We start from the raw sequence: 14,902 nt of genomic DNA, 5'->3' as shown, positions 1-14,902 counted from the left end.
TTGATTTAAAAAAAAAAAAAAAAAAACAATACTCACCTCTCCTCCTCATTCCCCCACTGCTTAGGTCTCTGCAGCGAGCGTTCTGAAGCGCGCGCATATCTCAGCACAGTGGGTGCCATGTAGTGACGTCATCGCGCCTGCTGCTCCGAGACATCAGAGGAAGAATGATGGGAGAAGTGGATCAGCTGACACTCGCACTTTCAGTATTACTTTCAGCTTCATTGGCATCCAGCGCGCCGATACAGTTGAACGTGCGATGGCGGAAGGGGGGGCCCGGTGTCACCGCGGGCACCGAGTCCCCCTTGTCCCCTGAGCCCCATAGCAGCTGCGTGACCTGCCGCCATTAACCGTACGCTATAGCCAACTAACGTCGATTCAGAAGTGTCCAGAAAGAGGAGCGTGGGACCAGCAAGGTTAAAAATGCCTCAGATATATATTATATATATATATTTTTTTTTTTCATATTTTTAATATTTATTATTTTATTTTAAAAGGCTTTTTTTAAACGTTTTTGCCTTTTAAGTTTTTTTTTTTAGAGGACATGAACTTGCAGTCCTTCAATCGCTTATGCCATATACTGCAATACCACAGTAATCACACACTTTTCTACCTCCAAAGATAAAGAATAATCAAAATAAAATCCTGTAAAAAATAAAACACATTTGGTTTTGTCGTGTCCCCCCAAAAAAAGTCAAATCTATCAACGTATAAAATTATTTAACCTGTAAGTTAAAAAAGTTAGGGGTCTCTGAAAATGAAGACAATTTTTTTTCCTTTTTAAAAAAATAAATAAATAAATCAGATTTTTTTTCACAAAAAAACAAAACAAAACAGGTTTTTATCACCGTAATTGTACTGACTTGGAGAATCGTGCCACCAGCTTATGTTTACAATGAATTTTGTGAAAATAAAAAAATAATAATAATAATAATGGCACAATTTTTTTTTTTTTGCATTTTTTCCCCAGTATTATATGGTAAAATGTGTGGTGCTTTTCCATAGTACAAGAAACCCACACAAATCCTCACATGGGGGAGGTAAACAAAAAAAAAAGTTAAGAAAAGTAGAGAGGGAGAGGTGAGAAAAGCAAAAAAAAAACACAAAACGAAAAATGCCCGGGTCATTAATGGGTTAAACAAAGTACCACAGCGCCATACACTGTTTAGTGGCCGCTCCCTGGTACTGCAGCTCAGCTCCTATTCAATTGATCTGATATCGATGGTTCATCGATATCCCGATAGTGGACACGAGGTTTCCTGTCGTGCTGCCGTCACTCAGGCTTCTTGTAGTTGATTTCCACAAGTCCCTGCTGCTGGTGCGTGTGAACACCCGCCATGGAACCGTCGCCTGCAGTGAAGGCTGCACAAACTACATGTCCCATGATGCACCAGGAGGCAGCAGCCCCGCCGTGCAGCCTGCCCTAGGCCGCCCCGTGCGCGGAGCTCTCACACTGCTCCAGTCAGGGCGCAGGTGTCGGGTCGGGTGTAGCCGGCGGCCTCGGTGGTGTCTGTCTGCGCCAGGGACGGAGGAGCCGCATCTCCCGGAGACACGTCCGGTCTCGTCACCTCCTCCAGGATGGAAGACCACAGGTAGGACCAGCCCGTTATGTAGTGGTCCTGTGGATAAACGCCATGTCTGTACAGGTCAGGGAGGAACGCTGCCTCCAGGACAGCGCACTGCACGGACTACAAGTCCCAGCATGCATGCACTGATTCCTTGCACAACTAGTGCTGCAGACCCTATAAAGGACAAAGGGGGCTAATAATTGTGCCCCACCAGAGCTGGCCATAGCACCCATGTGTGAGCCATAGGATTCGTATGATTATTACTGTCTAGGGTTAGATTGTATATTACATATCTGCATTATATCGTTATTACATATTCAGACGTACTAAAGTGTAATACAAAAAAAATGTAAAAATTCTATATATGATGTAGTTAGTTTTTTTATTTCTCATGTTATACTTTAGGTCAACTTTTTTCTTGTTCCTTTGCTGGTCTACCAAGTCCAGTATCGTATTATATATGTAGTGTGGCCTAGGTGAAAAATAGCAACATTGTAAAAAATATATATATATATATATATATATATATATATATATATATATATATATATATATATATATATATATATATATATATATAATTCCTTGCCCACTACGGGTTTCACATTGTGTATACAGGTCACTATGTGCGGAATGAGCCTTGACGGGGGAAGCTGCGCCTTAATTTTGGGTGGTTGCTTGGCATGTTATTGAAGACTTGTATGCGGCGCTGTTCACACAATGGTGTCGCACAGCATCCATGCTAACAGCAGTGACGCCCCTACTATTAGGTCAGGCGGGCTGCCAGCGCTATCCAGATGCATCCAATGTGAACAGAGGCCACAGTTTACAAGACCGAATGGGCCCTGCTGCACCCCGACAAATAAAGTGAAAAAACACACAAAAATATGGCATTAGTTAATATTTTGACCAAAATACGTGAACTCGCCACCCGTGTCAAGGGTCCCCACACTTACGAGTCCTAACACTAAACAACATGGCACAAAAAGAGGCTGTGAGTGATTTGTCTCATCGGTATTTTTGCCACCATCTTAACTTTATGGGTCCACTGCATCCTGATAATGCATTTGTTTGGAGGCCTGGGCAGGTAAACATCGCTGCATTTTTGCTATTAGTTGTGATACGTCTACACACTCTGCAATATGGCCATCTAAACACAGTCTACGGCTGCATTCATGTTGAGGTTCTTTTTTTATTTATTATTATTATTAATTTTGCTCACCTGCAAAAAAAACACACAAAAAAACCACTGTTATTCATACGATTAAATTATTTAGCTTTTTTTTTTTTCCAAAACGTATACACCCATGTAATGTTTATCCATATTGTAGCAGATACTAAAAATGGTACTGGTGGGTTGTGTATTATTTAATAATAATAATATATTTTTAAATATTAGGGTTTTTTGTTTATTTTTAAATACATACTGCATTCATTTTGGACTGGTTTATTTAACTTTTTTTTATAAGTTTAATCCCCAAGGACAGAACAAAGCTTGAGGAGCAAGATCTTTATCCTCCCAGCAATCCTTTGTCTACAGATAATTAATCAGGAGGGTGCTATTAGCACAGGGTTGTATACAGAGAGTTGCTGCGAGTACAAATATTGTGTTAAAGGTATTGTTTTATGAACCCCTGTATTTACATTTAAAGGGTTTGGCTAGGACTTGGTTGTGTTTTTCATTTATTTTTTTAATTATGGTACTTTATAGCCTAATATTATGTGACCTTGTGTAACTACTGCCGTGCCTGAACAGTCCACATGCTTTGTGCGTCTGCCTCTGGATGTACACGAGGTCATTTACATGGGGGAAATGGCATTATTGGTAAGTAGATACACTAGAATGTAACGCAGAAATGATGCAGTGTTACTTTTCTTCCATTTCCACAGGCCCATCATCCCACAAAACAGCGATGCCAGTAACCTGCCCATGCCCAACCTGCAGCCTCGGCACCAGGAGCTCATTCCTACACCATTTGGCCCCGTAAGTAAAAAGTTTAGACACTTTAAAATTGCTTTATACACTTTTGGAGAATATTTTCCAAAGCGGATTTTACAGCATATTTCATGTTGAAAATCTGCTAAACTTCTGCAACATAATGTGCATGCGGCAGAAGTTTACTTATTCCATCAGCATAGTGTCAGGAAGGGGTCCGACTTCTGAGATTCCCCCCTCCCTCAACAAATAGCAGCTTTTGAGCTGTTGGGATGTGCCATCACCTGGTTATTTTTTGTTCTGTGACCCCTGAAGTGAAAATTTTAATGTTTCGGCTGCATTATAATCCACTCCAAACTTGTCACGTCATGTGGTGCTGGTACAGGAAAGCACTTTCCACATACCCTGACCACAAAGTTGTGTAATGTGTCTGTACATCATCACCCTTTACTGGAAATAAGCCAACAGCTTAATAAACGCCTTCGCCCCATCAACACTTGTCCACCACAGTGAGTACAAATCACTGCACCGCACGGTAATAGCACTTACAAGTGACTGGCTGCAGCCTGTCGTGTTGGTCACCGCTGCGGCTAGTGATTGGGTTAAGCGATGGTCACGTGCCCATCCGGCTAACACAGGCACTCCCTGCTGTCTGCCCCATTTCTACTATGTCGGAGGATGCTGCGCCCCTAATTTTTGCCCAGCAACAGAATCTCATCTGTTATTTCCATTTTGCCTGTCCCCTTCTTTCTGTTGACATTTTACACTGTGCATTATTTTATTTTTTTTTAGCCAAATAGACTTGCATTTAGGAAACAATTGTTGTCGATAACTTTTAGGACTTGTTTAGCGTTTGTCTGCTAAGGCTATGTTCCCACGATGAGCTTTTAGTGAGTTTTTGGATGTTGCAGATTTTCTGCACCCATTAAATAAAAACGTCACTTGTATTTTTTTCAAAAATATGCAGCGTTAAAAAATGTCACCAAAAACTCATCTTGGTAACATAGCCTAAAGGTACCGTCACACTAAGCGACGCTGCAGCGATACAGACAACGATGCTGATCGCTGCAGCGTCGCTGTTTGGTCGCTGGAGAGCTGTCACACAGACAGCTCTCCAGCGACCAACTATGCCGAGGTCCCCGGGTAAAAAGGGTAAACATCGGGTTACTAAGCGCAGGGCCGCGCTTAGTAACCCGATGTTTACCCTGGTTACCAGCGTAAAATGTAAAAAAACCAAACAGTACATACTTACATTCGCGTCCCCCGGCGTCCGCTTCCTGCACTGACTGAGCGCCGGCCCTAACAGCAGAGCGGTGACGTCACCGCTGTGCTGTACTTTCACTTTCACTTTACGGCGCTCAGTCAGTGTGGGAAGCGGACGCCGGGGGACGCGAAGGTGAGTATGTAGTTTGTTTTTTTTACATTTTACACTGGTAACCAGGGTAAACATCGGGTTACTAAGCGCGGCCCTGCGCTTAGTAACCCGATGTTTACCCTGGTTACCAGTGTAAAACATCGCTGGTATCGTTGCTTTTGGTGTCAAACACGACGATACACGCCGGTCTGATGACCAAATAAAGTTCTGAACTTTGTTCAACGACCAGCGATATCACAGCAGGATCCTGATCGCTGCTGCGTGTCAAACTAAACGATATCGCTAGCCAGGACGCTGCAACGTCACGGATCGCTAGCGATATCGTTTAGTGTGACGGTACCTTAAGAGTCGGGAATGAGCTTTCCTATGAATTATTTGCTCTTCTCAATGGGCCGTAACCCTTCATTTATTCCAATCCCTTTTCAGGATCAACTGAAAACCAAAGACAGATCCTGTCATTATGGCAGCAGCTTTTTCCGAGTGGGAGAGGTTGATTTACTGCTTGCTGTTATTTGTCATCTAGGATCCTGACGAGGCAGTTCTGCCTAATTTTTTTTTGTCACTATAATGTAAAAAGAGAAAACGCAGTAGTTTGACAATAAATAGCTTCATTAGTCATGCCCACAGTCCCATTCCCTATTCTCTACTGTACACTTGCTTTGGCATAATGAATGGTGGCACATCCAGGGTGGGAGTTATGAAAGTCCATGGCATATCATGCTTCTCTTTTCTCGCAGCCTATGGTACGCGCTCACATACTGCGCTGCTATCTGCTCCACGCTCTCTTCTTCCCTCAGCAGGATATATGTTTTCTCTTCCTCCTTCATGGAGCTGAAGTCCGGGAGGGGATCGCTGAGTCTCCTGAAGTGAGTGTCCCTCACTGCTGAGTATTTGGTGCAGTGTAGCAGGAGCTGGATCTCATCCTCCAGGTCACAGTGTATGCACAGTCTGTCCTCCCTGGGCTTCAAGCTCTGTCTGTGCCAGCCAGACTCGATGACCAGATTGTGGGCACTGAGTCTGTACAGACTCAGGATCTGGCAGTCTCTGGGGTCCAGATATGGAGCCGTTCTATAGTCTCTCTGTAGACTCCGGAACATGGTCAGTTTCTGTGAGGTGACGATATTGTTCCTCCAGACACTGACATACCTCTCCTGGCCGTTGTCTACCATCTTCCTGATTCTGGCTTTGTACAGGCTGCTGTGATTGGTGTTTTGGTCCGGTTGGGTTTGGGTGAACTGTTCGGCGGTCCTGGTTCGTTTGACCCCCATATATGTAGTAGGGCTTTATGGTGATGGGAGCTCAGACTGCAACTATGTAGGTGAGCCTGGAATGACAGCGCCCTCTTCAGGACTGCTAGGTGCAGTGGAAATATACCCAACTCAGCCTGACTGGCACTGTTGGAGGTGCACCAATGGACCTGGAGAAGGTGATTACAGAATAACAGGTGGAATATTTCTGTTGGGCTGGAATCCCACCTTGACCAGTCTGGGTATGTGTGAGGACCCCAGACTTCCCTGCCGTACACAAAAATTCGGGCAATGATGGTATCGAATATTTTTAGCCAGACCCTCACTGGCGGCTTCAGATGGTAGAGTTTCCTTCGGATGGCATAGAAGGTTTTGCAGGCCTTGTCTTTTCAGGATCTTTATGGCTTGTTTGAAGCTCCCTGACTGGTGACTTTCCAGGCCAAGGTAGGTGTAATTGTCCGTTCCTGTAGAAATGCAGTAATGCCCATGTGGAGCTGAATTTTTTTTCAAGATTTTCAGGTTGTCTTGGAGGCCTTACTTGGTTGGTGACAGCAGCAGTAGCTCATGTGCATACAGCCATAATATCAACTGGGCGTCATGGAGGGTGAGACCTCGTGCTGAGGAGGATTGAATGCACAGAAAAAAAGTGCATGCAAAAAAGCAGCGGATTTTTCCACAGTGTGTTTGCTGCCAAGCGATGCAGAAACCTTGCTGAAATTTCTGCAAGCAAATACTCAACGTGCGCACATAGCCTTAAAGTCCGCAAACCAGGCATATCTCTTCCCATGCTTTGTACTGCGGACGTGGCTCTGAATGAGGCTGTGCAGGGTGTAGCTGTGGTCAGTAGTGCGGTGGTTTGACATGAACCCAGCTTGGCTTTTGTTGAGAATGTTGTGCTCGGTTAGGAAACTGAGGATCCTCTTCTTCAGGATGCTGTTGGAACAGTTTTCCCAGGTTGCTGCTGATACATATGCCTCTGTAGTTGGCAGGATTATACCTGTCCTCATTGTTGTGGATGGGTGTGATGAGGCCTCAGTCAGGTATGAGGAAAGAAGCAGCATTCAGCACAATATTAAACAGTTTAGCCATTGCAGCTTGAATTTCTGGTGGGCTGTACTTCAAGAGCTCATCTTCATACCAGACCAATATCAATATTACTCCTGAGCAGCGACCCTGTTTTGCTGTTTTTATTTTTCAGGGCAGGGACGACTATTCCCCTATATCCAATGGGCACCACGGCTTCGTTTTCACCTCTGGTCCATGTTTTGGGGAGGATCTGAATGTCTATATTAAAAAGTTTACCTCCGATCACAGGCATCGGCTGATGGAACTACTACTCCTATCATACTACACCTGCTGCCGCTAATAGCAGCGAGAGTAGGCGGTGGCTGATGGAAGTATTCCTCACCCGGCGCCTGCACTATAACTAAATAAAGAGAAACAGCATGGGTTTACCTGTATTTTTGATAACCAGCCAAGCAAAACTGCAGGCTGCAACCCTCAGCTTTTCGTCTTATCGTGGCTGGCTATCAAGAATAGAGGGGTCCCAAAGCCATTTTTTAAAAATTATTTAAACAAATAAAACAAAATAAAGGCGTCAGGTTCCCCCCCATTATTTTTGACAACCAGCCAAGCTATAGCAGTCAGTTGTTGGCTGGTATTCTCAGGCTGATAAGGTGCCGTGGATATTCCACCCCCCACAGCTGCCCCAGAATTCTGGTGGCATTTTGCCCGCCTCTTCCCACTTGCCCTGTGGCAGTGGGGTTCATATTTGTGGGGTTAATGTCACCTTTATATTGTCTGGTGACATCAAGCCCACGGCTTGGTAATGAAGAGGCGTCTATAAGATGCCGATCCATTACTAATCCTATAGCTATATTTTAAATAATCACACAGCCAGAATAAAGTCCTTAATTCCAAATAAAAATCAAATTTTTATTTTATTTAAAGATAAGTTATACTCCCATTCCATTGAAGTCATTGTCTCCAGTAAAAAAAACAAACAACCATAACACTCACCTATGAGTCGTTCTGTCCCACGCCATAATCCATGTCTGAGAAATAGTTTTTTACCTGGATGGTGCCAAGATCTAACGTCATTGCGTTATAACTTTTCCCATGGCGCCTGTTCTGATATCAGATAGGTTAAGTGAGTTCATTGGCTGTGAACTCCCAGGACCTTTCTGACGGCACCGTGAGAATGTGAACTTTCTCACGCTCGTGGTGACGTCCGTCAGGTCATACAAGTTAACCGAGAGACGCTGAGCAGTGGTAGCACATGCTGCTCAGTGTCTCTGCTGGATGGCAGGCTGTATAGTCGCATCATTCTTCAATGCAGCCTGCCATCTAGATGTAGTAGAGCTAGACCTGTCGTGGGACATATAGATTGTCTTCTCGGCGGACAGGTGAGGAATATTGTGGCTTATTTTTATTCTGTTACATGAGACCATGGCTTCAGTGGACTGGGTGGTGAGGTGAGTTTGGTTTAATTAAGATTGATTAAAGGAGTCTATGTTTTTATTTCAATTAAAGGACTTTGTTTAAAGGACTTTGTTTCTGTGTGTGTGATTTTATACAATATTTCTATGCGGTTACTAATGGATAGGTGTCTTAAGGGCCACTGTCACCCCCTCCAGCCGTTCTAAACTAAAAGAGCCACCTTGTGCAGCAGTAATGCTGCAGTCTAACAAGGTGGCTCTTTTAGTTTTTGATTCAGTTATTACCTCAATAAAGCGTTTTAAAAATTGGCCACAAATACCAGATTTTGTACCTGGAGGCGGTCCGAATCGTCCTCTATGAATCTCCCAACGGCCGTCACTCTTCTCTTCTGCGGTGCTGGTTGCCGCCCCCTGAGCGCTGTTTCTTCTTAAATCCGGCGCCTGCGCTGTGCGTGCCTGCCTGGGGCCTGCGCAGTCTTCATTGTCAGTCACAGCTCAGATGCAGGGTGCCTGACTGCGCCTGTGCGGGCAGTGCGGCCACCCTGTTGCTGAATCCCCGCCGCGCACTGTGTTATTCATTATGCACAGTGCGGGGCTGGGGTTCCTGGGCATGCGCAGTGCGCTATTTAGACGCTCCCCCAGCTCAGACGTTCCCCCAGCTCCCCCGCCTTCCCAGGAACCCCAGCCCCGCACTGTGCATAATGAATAACACAGTGCGGGGCGGGGATTCAGCAACAGGGTGGCCGCACTGCCCGCACAGGCGCAGTCAGGCATCTGAGCTGTGACTGACAATGAACACTGCGCAGGCCCCAGGCAGGCACGCACAGCGCAGGCGCCGGATTTAAGAAGAAACAGCGCTCAGGGGGCGGCGACCATCGCCCCTGAAGAGAAGAGTGACGGCAGTTGGGAGCTTCATACAGGACGCTTCGGACCGCCTCCAGGTACAAAATCTGGTATTTGTGGTCAATTTTTAAAACGCTTTATTGAGGTAATAACTGAATCAAAAACTAAAAGAGCCACCTTGTTAGACTGCAGCATTACTGCTGCACAAGGTGGCTCTTTTAGTTTAGAACGGCTGGAGGGGGTGACAGTGGCTCTTTAAAGATGCCTCTCCGTTACTCACCTCCGGGCTTGATGTCACCTGACAATACGAACGTGACATCAACTCGCCTCAACTATCACCCCATTTGCCACAGCACCAGGGCAAGTGGGAAGAGCGAGGCTAAGTGCCAGAACTGGCGCATCCTATAAATGCAATACGCCACAAAAGAAAATGGATCGCACCTCCTCCAAAAAAAAAAACATACGTTGATCTAATGCTGCTAGGAAAAACTATATATTACTGAACATGAGGTACTTAGTTTAACATTCTAATCAGACAGTATGAAACCCACTGCCATGTTTCGGCGAACCTCTGTGAGTCCCTATCGCCTCAAAGGAGCAGTGTAGTGGGCAAACCACCGCCACAGCGACAATGCACCAGCAGGGCAGGTGGCCTGGTGCCTCACAGTACCCATGCTGCAAGATTGAGTCCCTTTGGCTCCAGACCGCATCGCCCCACTAACACAAAACCACCGCAACAATGGCCGCCATACAGCAACAACACCAAAAGAAAGGAAAATTAAAACTTACCTTCCTCATGCTTTCAGGTGAAAGCAAAAATAGGCTGGTCCTCTTTTGCAGTTTCCTGCTAATTTAAAATCACCCGTGCCAAATTGGAGGAGTGCTGGTCCAAGAAAGGGGAGAGAACATGCATTATGAGGGGGAAAAAAAGCATGGATTGCACCTCCCCTTAAAAAAGAAAAAAAAAAAAAAAAGTCTTTAGATGCTCCTTTACTGTGGCTGCTGAAAGTCTGGGGGGGGGGAGCAATATCCATGGCCCCTTCCTATGCTATTAACCCCTTCATGACCGTGGGATTTTTCGTTTTTCCTTGTTTGTTTTTCACTCCCCTCCTTCCCAGAGCCATAACTTTTTTATTTTTCCGTCAATTTGGCCATGTGAGGGCTTATTTTTTGCGGGACAAGTTGTACTTTTGAACGACATAATTGGTTTTACCATGTCGTGTACTAGAAAACGGGAAAAAAATTCCAAGTGCGGTGAAATTGCAAAAAAAGTGCAATCCCACACTTGTTTTTTGCTTGGCTTTTTTGCTAGGTTCACTAAATGCTAAAACTGACCTGCCATTATGATTCTCCAGGTCATTACGAGTTCATAGACACCTAACATGACTAGGTTATTTTTTACCTAAGTGGTGAAAAAAAATTCCAAACTTTGCTAAAAAAAAAAAAAATTGCGCCATTTTCCGATACTCGTAGCGTCTCCATTTTTCATGATCTGGGGTCGGTTGAGGGTTTATTTTTTGCGTGCTGAGCTGGCGTTTTTAATGATTCCAATTCGGTGCAGATACGTTCTTTTGATCGCCCGTTATTGCATTTTAATGCAATGTCGCGGCGACCAAAAAAACGTAATTCTGGCGTTTCGATTTTTTTTCTCGTTACGCCGTTTAGCGATCAGGTTAATGCTTTTTTTTATTGATAGATCGGGCGATTCTGAACGTGGCGATACCAAATATGTGTAGATTTGATTTTTTTAAAATTTATTTTGATTGGGGCGAAAGGGGGGTGATTTAAACTTTTATATATATATATTTTTTTTTTTTCACATTTTTTTGTAACTTTTTTTTTTAACTTTTGCCATGCTTCAATAGCTTCCATGGGAGGCTAGAAGCAGGCACAGCACGATCGGCTCTGCTACATAGCAGCGATCTGCTGTTCGCTGCTATGTAGTAGAATTGCAGGTGTGCTGTGAGCGCCGAACACAGGGTGGCGCTCACAGCTACCGGCGATCAGTAACCATAGAGGTCTCAAGGACCTCTATGGTTACTGTCCTGACACATCGCCGACCCCTGATCATGTGACGGGGGTCGGCGATGACGTCATTTCCGGCCGGATGCGGTAGTTAAATGCCGCTGTCTGCGTTTGACAGCGGCATTTAACTAGTTAATAGCGGCGGGTGAATCGCGATTTCACCCGCCGCTATTGCGGGCACATGTCAGCTGTTCAAAACAGCTGACATGTCCCGGCTTTGATGCGGGCTCACCGCGGAGCCCTGCATCAAAGCAGGGGAGCTGACATCGGACGTACTATACCGTCCGATGTCAGTAAGGGGTTAATATTAGCCCGCAGCTGCCTGTCTAGTCTTTGCTGGTTATTAATTATCGGCAGACACTACTTAATTTTTTTTGGGGGGTCCCTCCTTTTAATAACCAGGTAAGGCTAAGAATACAGCTGCAGGCTGATATTAATTGCCTGGGAAGCCCCATGGGTATTACCAACTTCCCAGGCTATAAACATCAGCACCTAGCAGTCGGCTTTCCCTCTGCTTTTTAATAAAATTTTGAGGGAGCGCACACCATTTTTTTCCAGAAAATAATTTTAGTAATAAAATACATGTACAGTAAGCTACACAAGCAATGTAGTAATTATATATGTGACTGACATCTTTGCATCTGTGTGTATATGTATTCTATTCTATTGTTGGGTCACACTGATTTTTACTGTACGCGGCAAATTAATTAAAGGCTTTTCAAAGGACATTGGTGTGTAAAGATAGGTCAGCACTCGCATGGTCCAAGTGTTGTGCAATTTTTTTATTTTTCCTTTTGCACCCATTGACTTCTATTGCTGAATGCAATTCAATTTCCGATCACAATCGCAGCCTGCTGTAATTTTTTTTCCAGTCCGATTGCAATCCTAGCTGGAAAAAAAAATCACAGATGAACAAGCAATGATAGAGTAACATTTTTAATTAGATTGCATTCATCTGATTTCATCGCAAATGGGAATGCGCCTTAACATGGACTTCCTGCTGAAGTCTGTGTTCAGGGTCCATGCCTGAACAGTAGGTGTTCGGTACGGACCCCGAACTTTACTGTTTGGGTTCACCCATCTCTACTAGCTGTGTCTGTCAGCACAGTGTCCAGAGCATGGCACAGATACCAGGAGACGTGGAGGGGGCTGTAGGAGGACAACAACCCAGCAGCAGGACCGCTACCTCCTCCTTTGTGCAAGGAGGAGCAGTGCCAGGGCCCTGCAAAATGACCTCCAGCAGGCCACTAACATCCATGTGTCTGCTCAAACTGTCAGAAACAGACTCTATGGGGGCCCGACGTCCACAATTGGGTGTTATGCTTACAGCCCAACACCGTACAGAGTGATTGGCATTTTCCAGAGAACACCAAGATTGGCAGATTCGACATTGGCGCCTTGTGCTCTTCACGGATGAGAGCTGGTTCACACTGAGCACATGTGACAGAGTCTGGAGACACCGTGGAGAACGTTCTGCTGCCAGCAACATCCTCCAGCATGACCGGTTTGGCACTGGGTCAGTATTGCTGCCAAGATTGGGTGGTCTTGACAATGTGCAGTGGACGCACTGAATTCACACATTCAGTATTTGGTCAGTTTTCTCCATCAGTATTTGTAAGCCCGAACCAGGAGTGGGTGATGAATGCAGAAATGGTGACTTGTTTCAATCACGTATACTTTTCCTCTGATTTTTTTTTTATTTATTTTTTTACACTCTTGGTTTTGGCTTCCAAATACTGATGTAAAATACTTTTTTTTTTTTTTTTTCTTTTTCTTTTAAATCCTATTCTCTAGAATGCACCATCTGTCCTTTAAGGCGAAAGATTGCTGTGGCCAAAACTCTGCGATGCTGGTTCATAGTTCTGGCAAATAGCAACAAAACTAAAAGACATAAGTAGTGTAAATATGAACAGAGCCTAAAAGGGAACATATCATCCATATAGCGTTTTTTTTGTTGTTGTTGTTGTTTAAAAGTGATTTTATTTTCCTTCCCCCTTAATCCGTTTTTATATATTGATTGTTGATCGTGGTGGTGCCATCTTGTCTGAGACTCTCTGAACAGCATATAGGCTGGGGAAACTTTGGCGCATGTCCTGATCCCAAAAATTCCAGCATAATACTAAATTGCTCCTTTTATAAGTGTTTTTTTATTTATTTATTTTTTAAATTAGAAGCACATTAACTTTTGTTGGGGAATGTTCTGTGACCTGTGCAGGGAGGAGGAGGTGAACTGTGCCAATTCCATAAAGTAATATATACGAAAAATTAATTCCATACAGTAAATGCTGTATTAGGGAGGGACAACAAATAAAGTAGGAATTTTTATTTGCCACAATTGCTTATAAAATGCAAGACAAAGCAAGGAAAATGTTGGAAGTCAGCTTGATATACCAAAAAAAAAAAAAAGTCCTCACTCAGCTACATTGACTGAAAAAATATAAAAGTTATGGATCTCAGAAAATTTTATTTCTGATTTTTTAATCTCGAAAATATGTTTGGTATCACTGTAATCAGACTAACCTGGATATTCATATTACCGGGTAATTTTTACTGCACAGTTTACGTTGTAAAAAAATTGGAAAATAAACTTATGGCTTTTGGAAGAAAGGGAGGAAAATATGAAGGAGGAAAAGCATAAAACCGCGCTGTCCTTAAAGGGTTAAAATAGTGATTTGGATAATTATGGAAAAAAAGCTAAATTTTATAAAAATATTTTAGTATAAAAATTTAGTTTAACCCCTTCCCGACCTGTGACACAGCGTATGCGTCATGAAAGTCACAGAATGCTCGCGTCCCTGCAGATCGGGTGAAAGGGTTAACTCCCATTTTACCCGATCTGCAGAGACGGGGGAGTGGTACTTCAGCCCAGGGGGGGTGGCTTCACCCCCCCCCCCGTGGCTATGATCGCTCTGATTGGCTGTTGAAAGTGAAACTGCCAATCAGAGCGATTTGTAATATTTCACCTATGAAAATGGTGAAATATTACAATCCAGCCATGGCCGATGCTGCAATAGCATCTGCCATGGCTGGAGACCCCGATCTGCCCCCACCCCACCCCACCGATCGCCTCCCCAGTCGTCCTTTTTGCCCCGATCTCCGTTCCGCTCCCCTCCTCCCTCCTGTCGGCTCCCTTGGTCCTCCTGTCCGCTCCCCAGGTCCTCCGATCCCCCCCCCGTGTTCCGGTCCCACCCCCCCATACTTACCTAGCTCCGATGTCCCTCCCGGTGTCCGGCCGTCTTCTTCATGGGCGCCGCCATCTTGGTAAATGGCTGGCGAATGCGCAGTGCGCCCGCCGAATCTGCCAGCCGGCAGATTCGTTCCTGCATATTTTGGTCGCTGTGATAAGTTCTATCACAGCGATCAAAATAAAAAAAAAATAGTAAATAAATCCCCCCTTTATCACCCCCATAGGTAGGGACAATAATAAAATACAGAAAATATAATTATTTTTGTTTTTCCATTAGGGTTAGGGG

The 14,902-nt window shown here is 44.5% G+C and overlaps 1 protein-coding gene across 1 annotated transcript in view; it reads left to right on the top strand.

The window, feature by feature from the left end:
- The first annotated feature begins 1,399 nt into the window (after window positions 1-1,399).
- Window positions 1,400-14,902, top strand: part of LOC143764495 (uncharacterized) — a 48,828-nt gene continuing 35,325 nt past the window's right edge. The window contains exons 1-2 of the mRNA XM_077250106.1: window positions 1,400-1,589; window positions 3,456-3,549. Of these exons, the coding sequence (XP_077106221.1) occupies window positions 1,576-1,589; window positions 3,456-3,549 (108 nt within the window). The 5' untranslated portion in view covers window positions 1,400-1,575. The remainder of the gene's footprint in view (window positions 1,590-3,455; window positions 3,550-14,902) is intronic.

This window comes from Ranitomeya variabilis, chromosome 4 (genome assembly GCF_051348905.1).
Source record: "Ranitomeya variabilis isolate aRanVar5 chromosome 4, aRanVar5.hap1, whole genome shotgun sequence".
Classification (NCBI taxonomy): Eukaryota; Metazoa; Chordata; class Amphibia; order Anura; family Dendrobatidae; genus Ranitomeya; species Ranitomeya variabilis.
The sequence above is the reverse complement of the archived record's forward strand: the minus strand, read 5'-3'. Positions and strand labels throughout refer to the sequence as shown.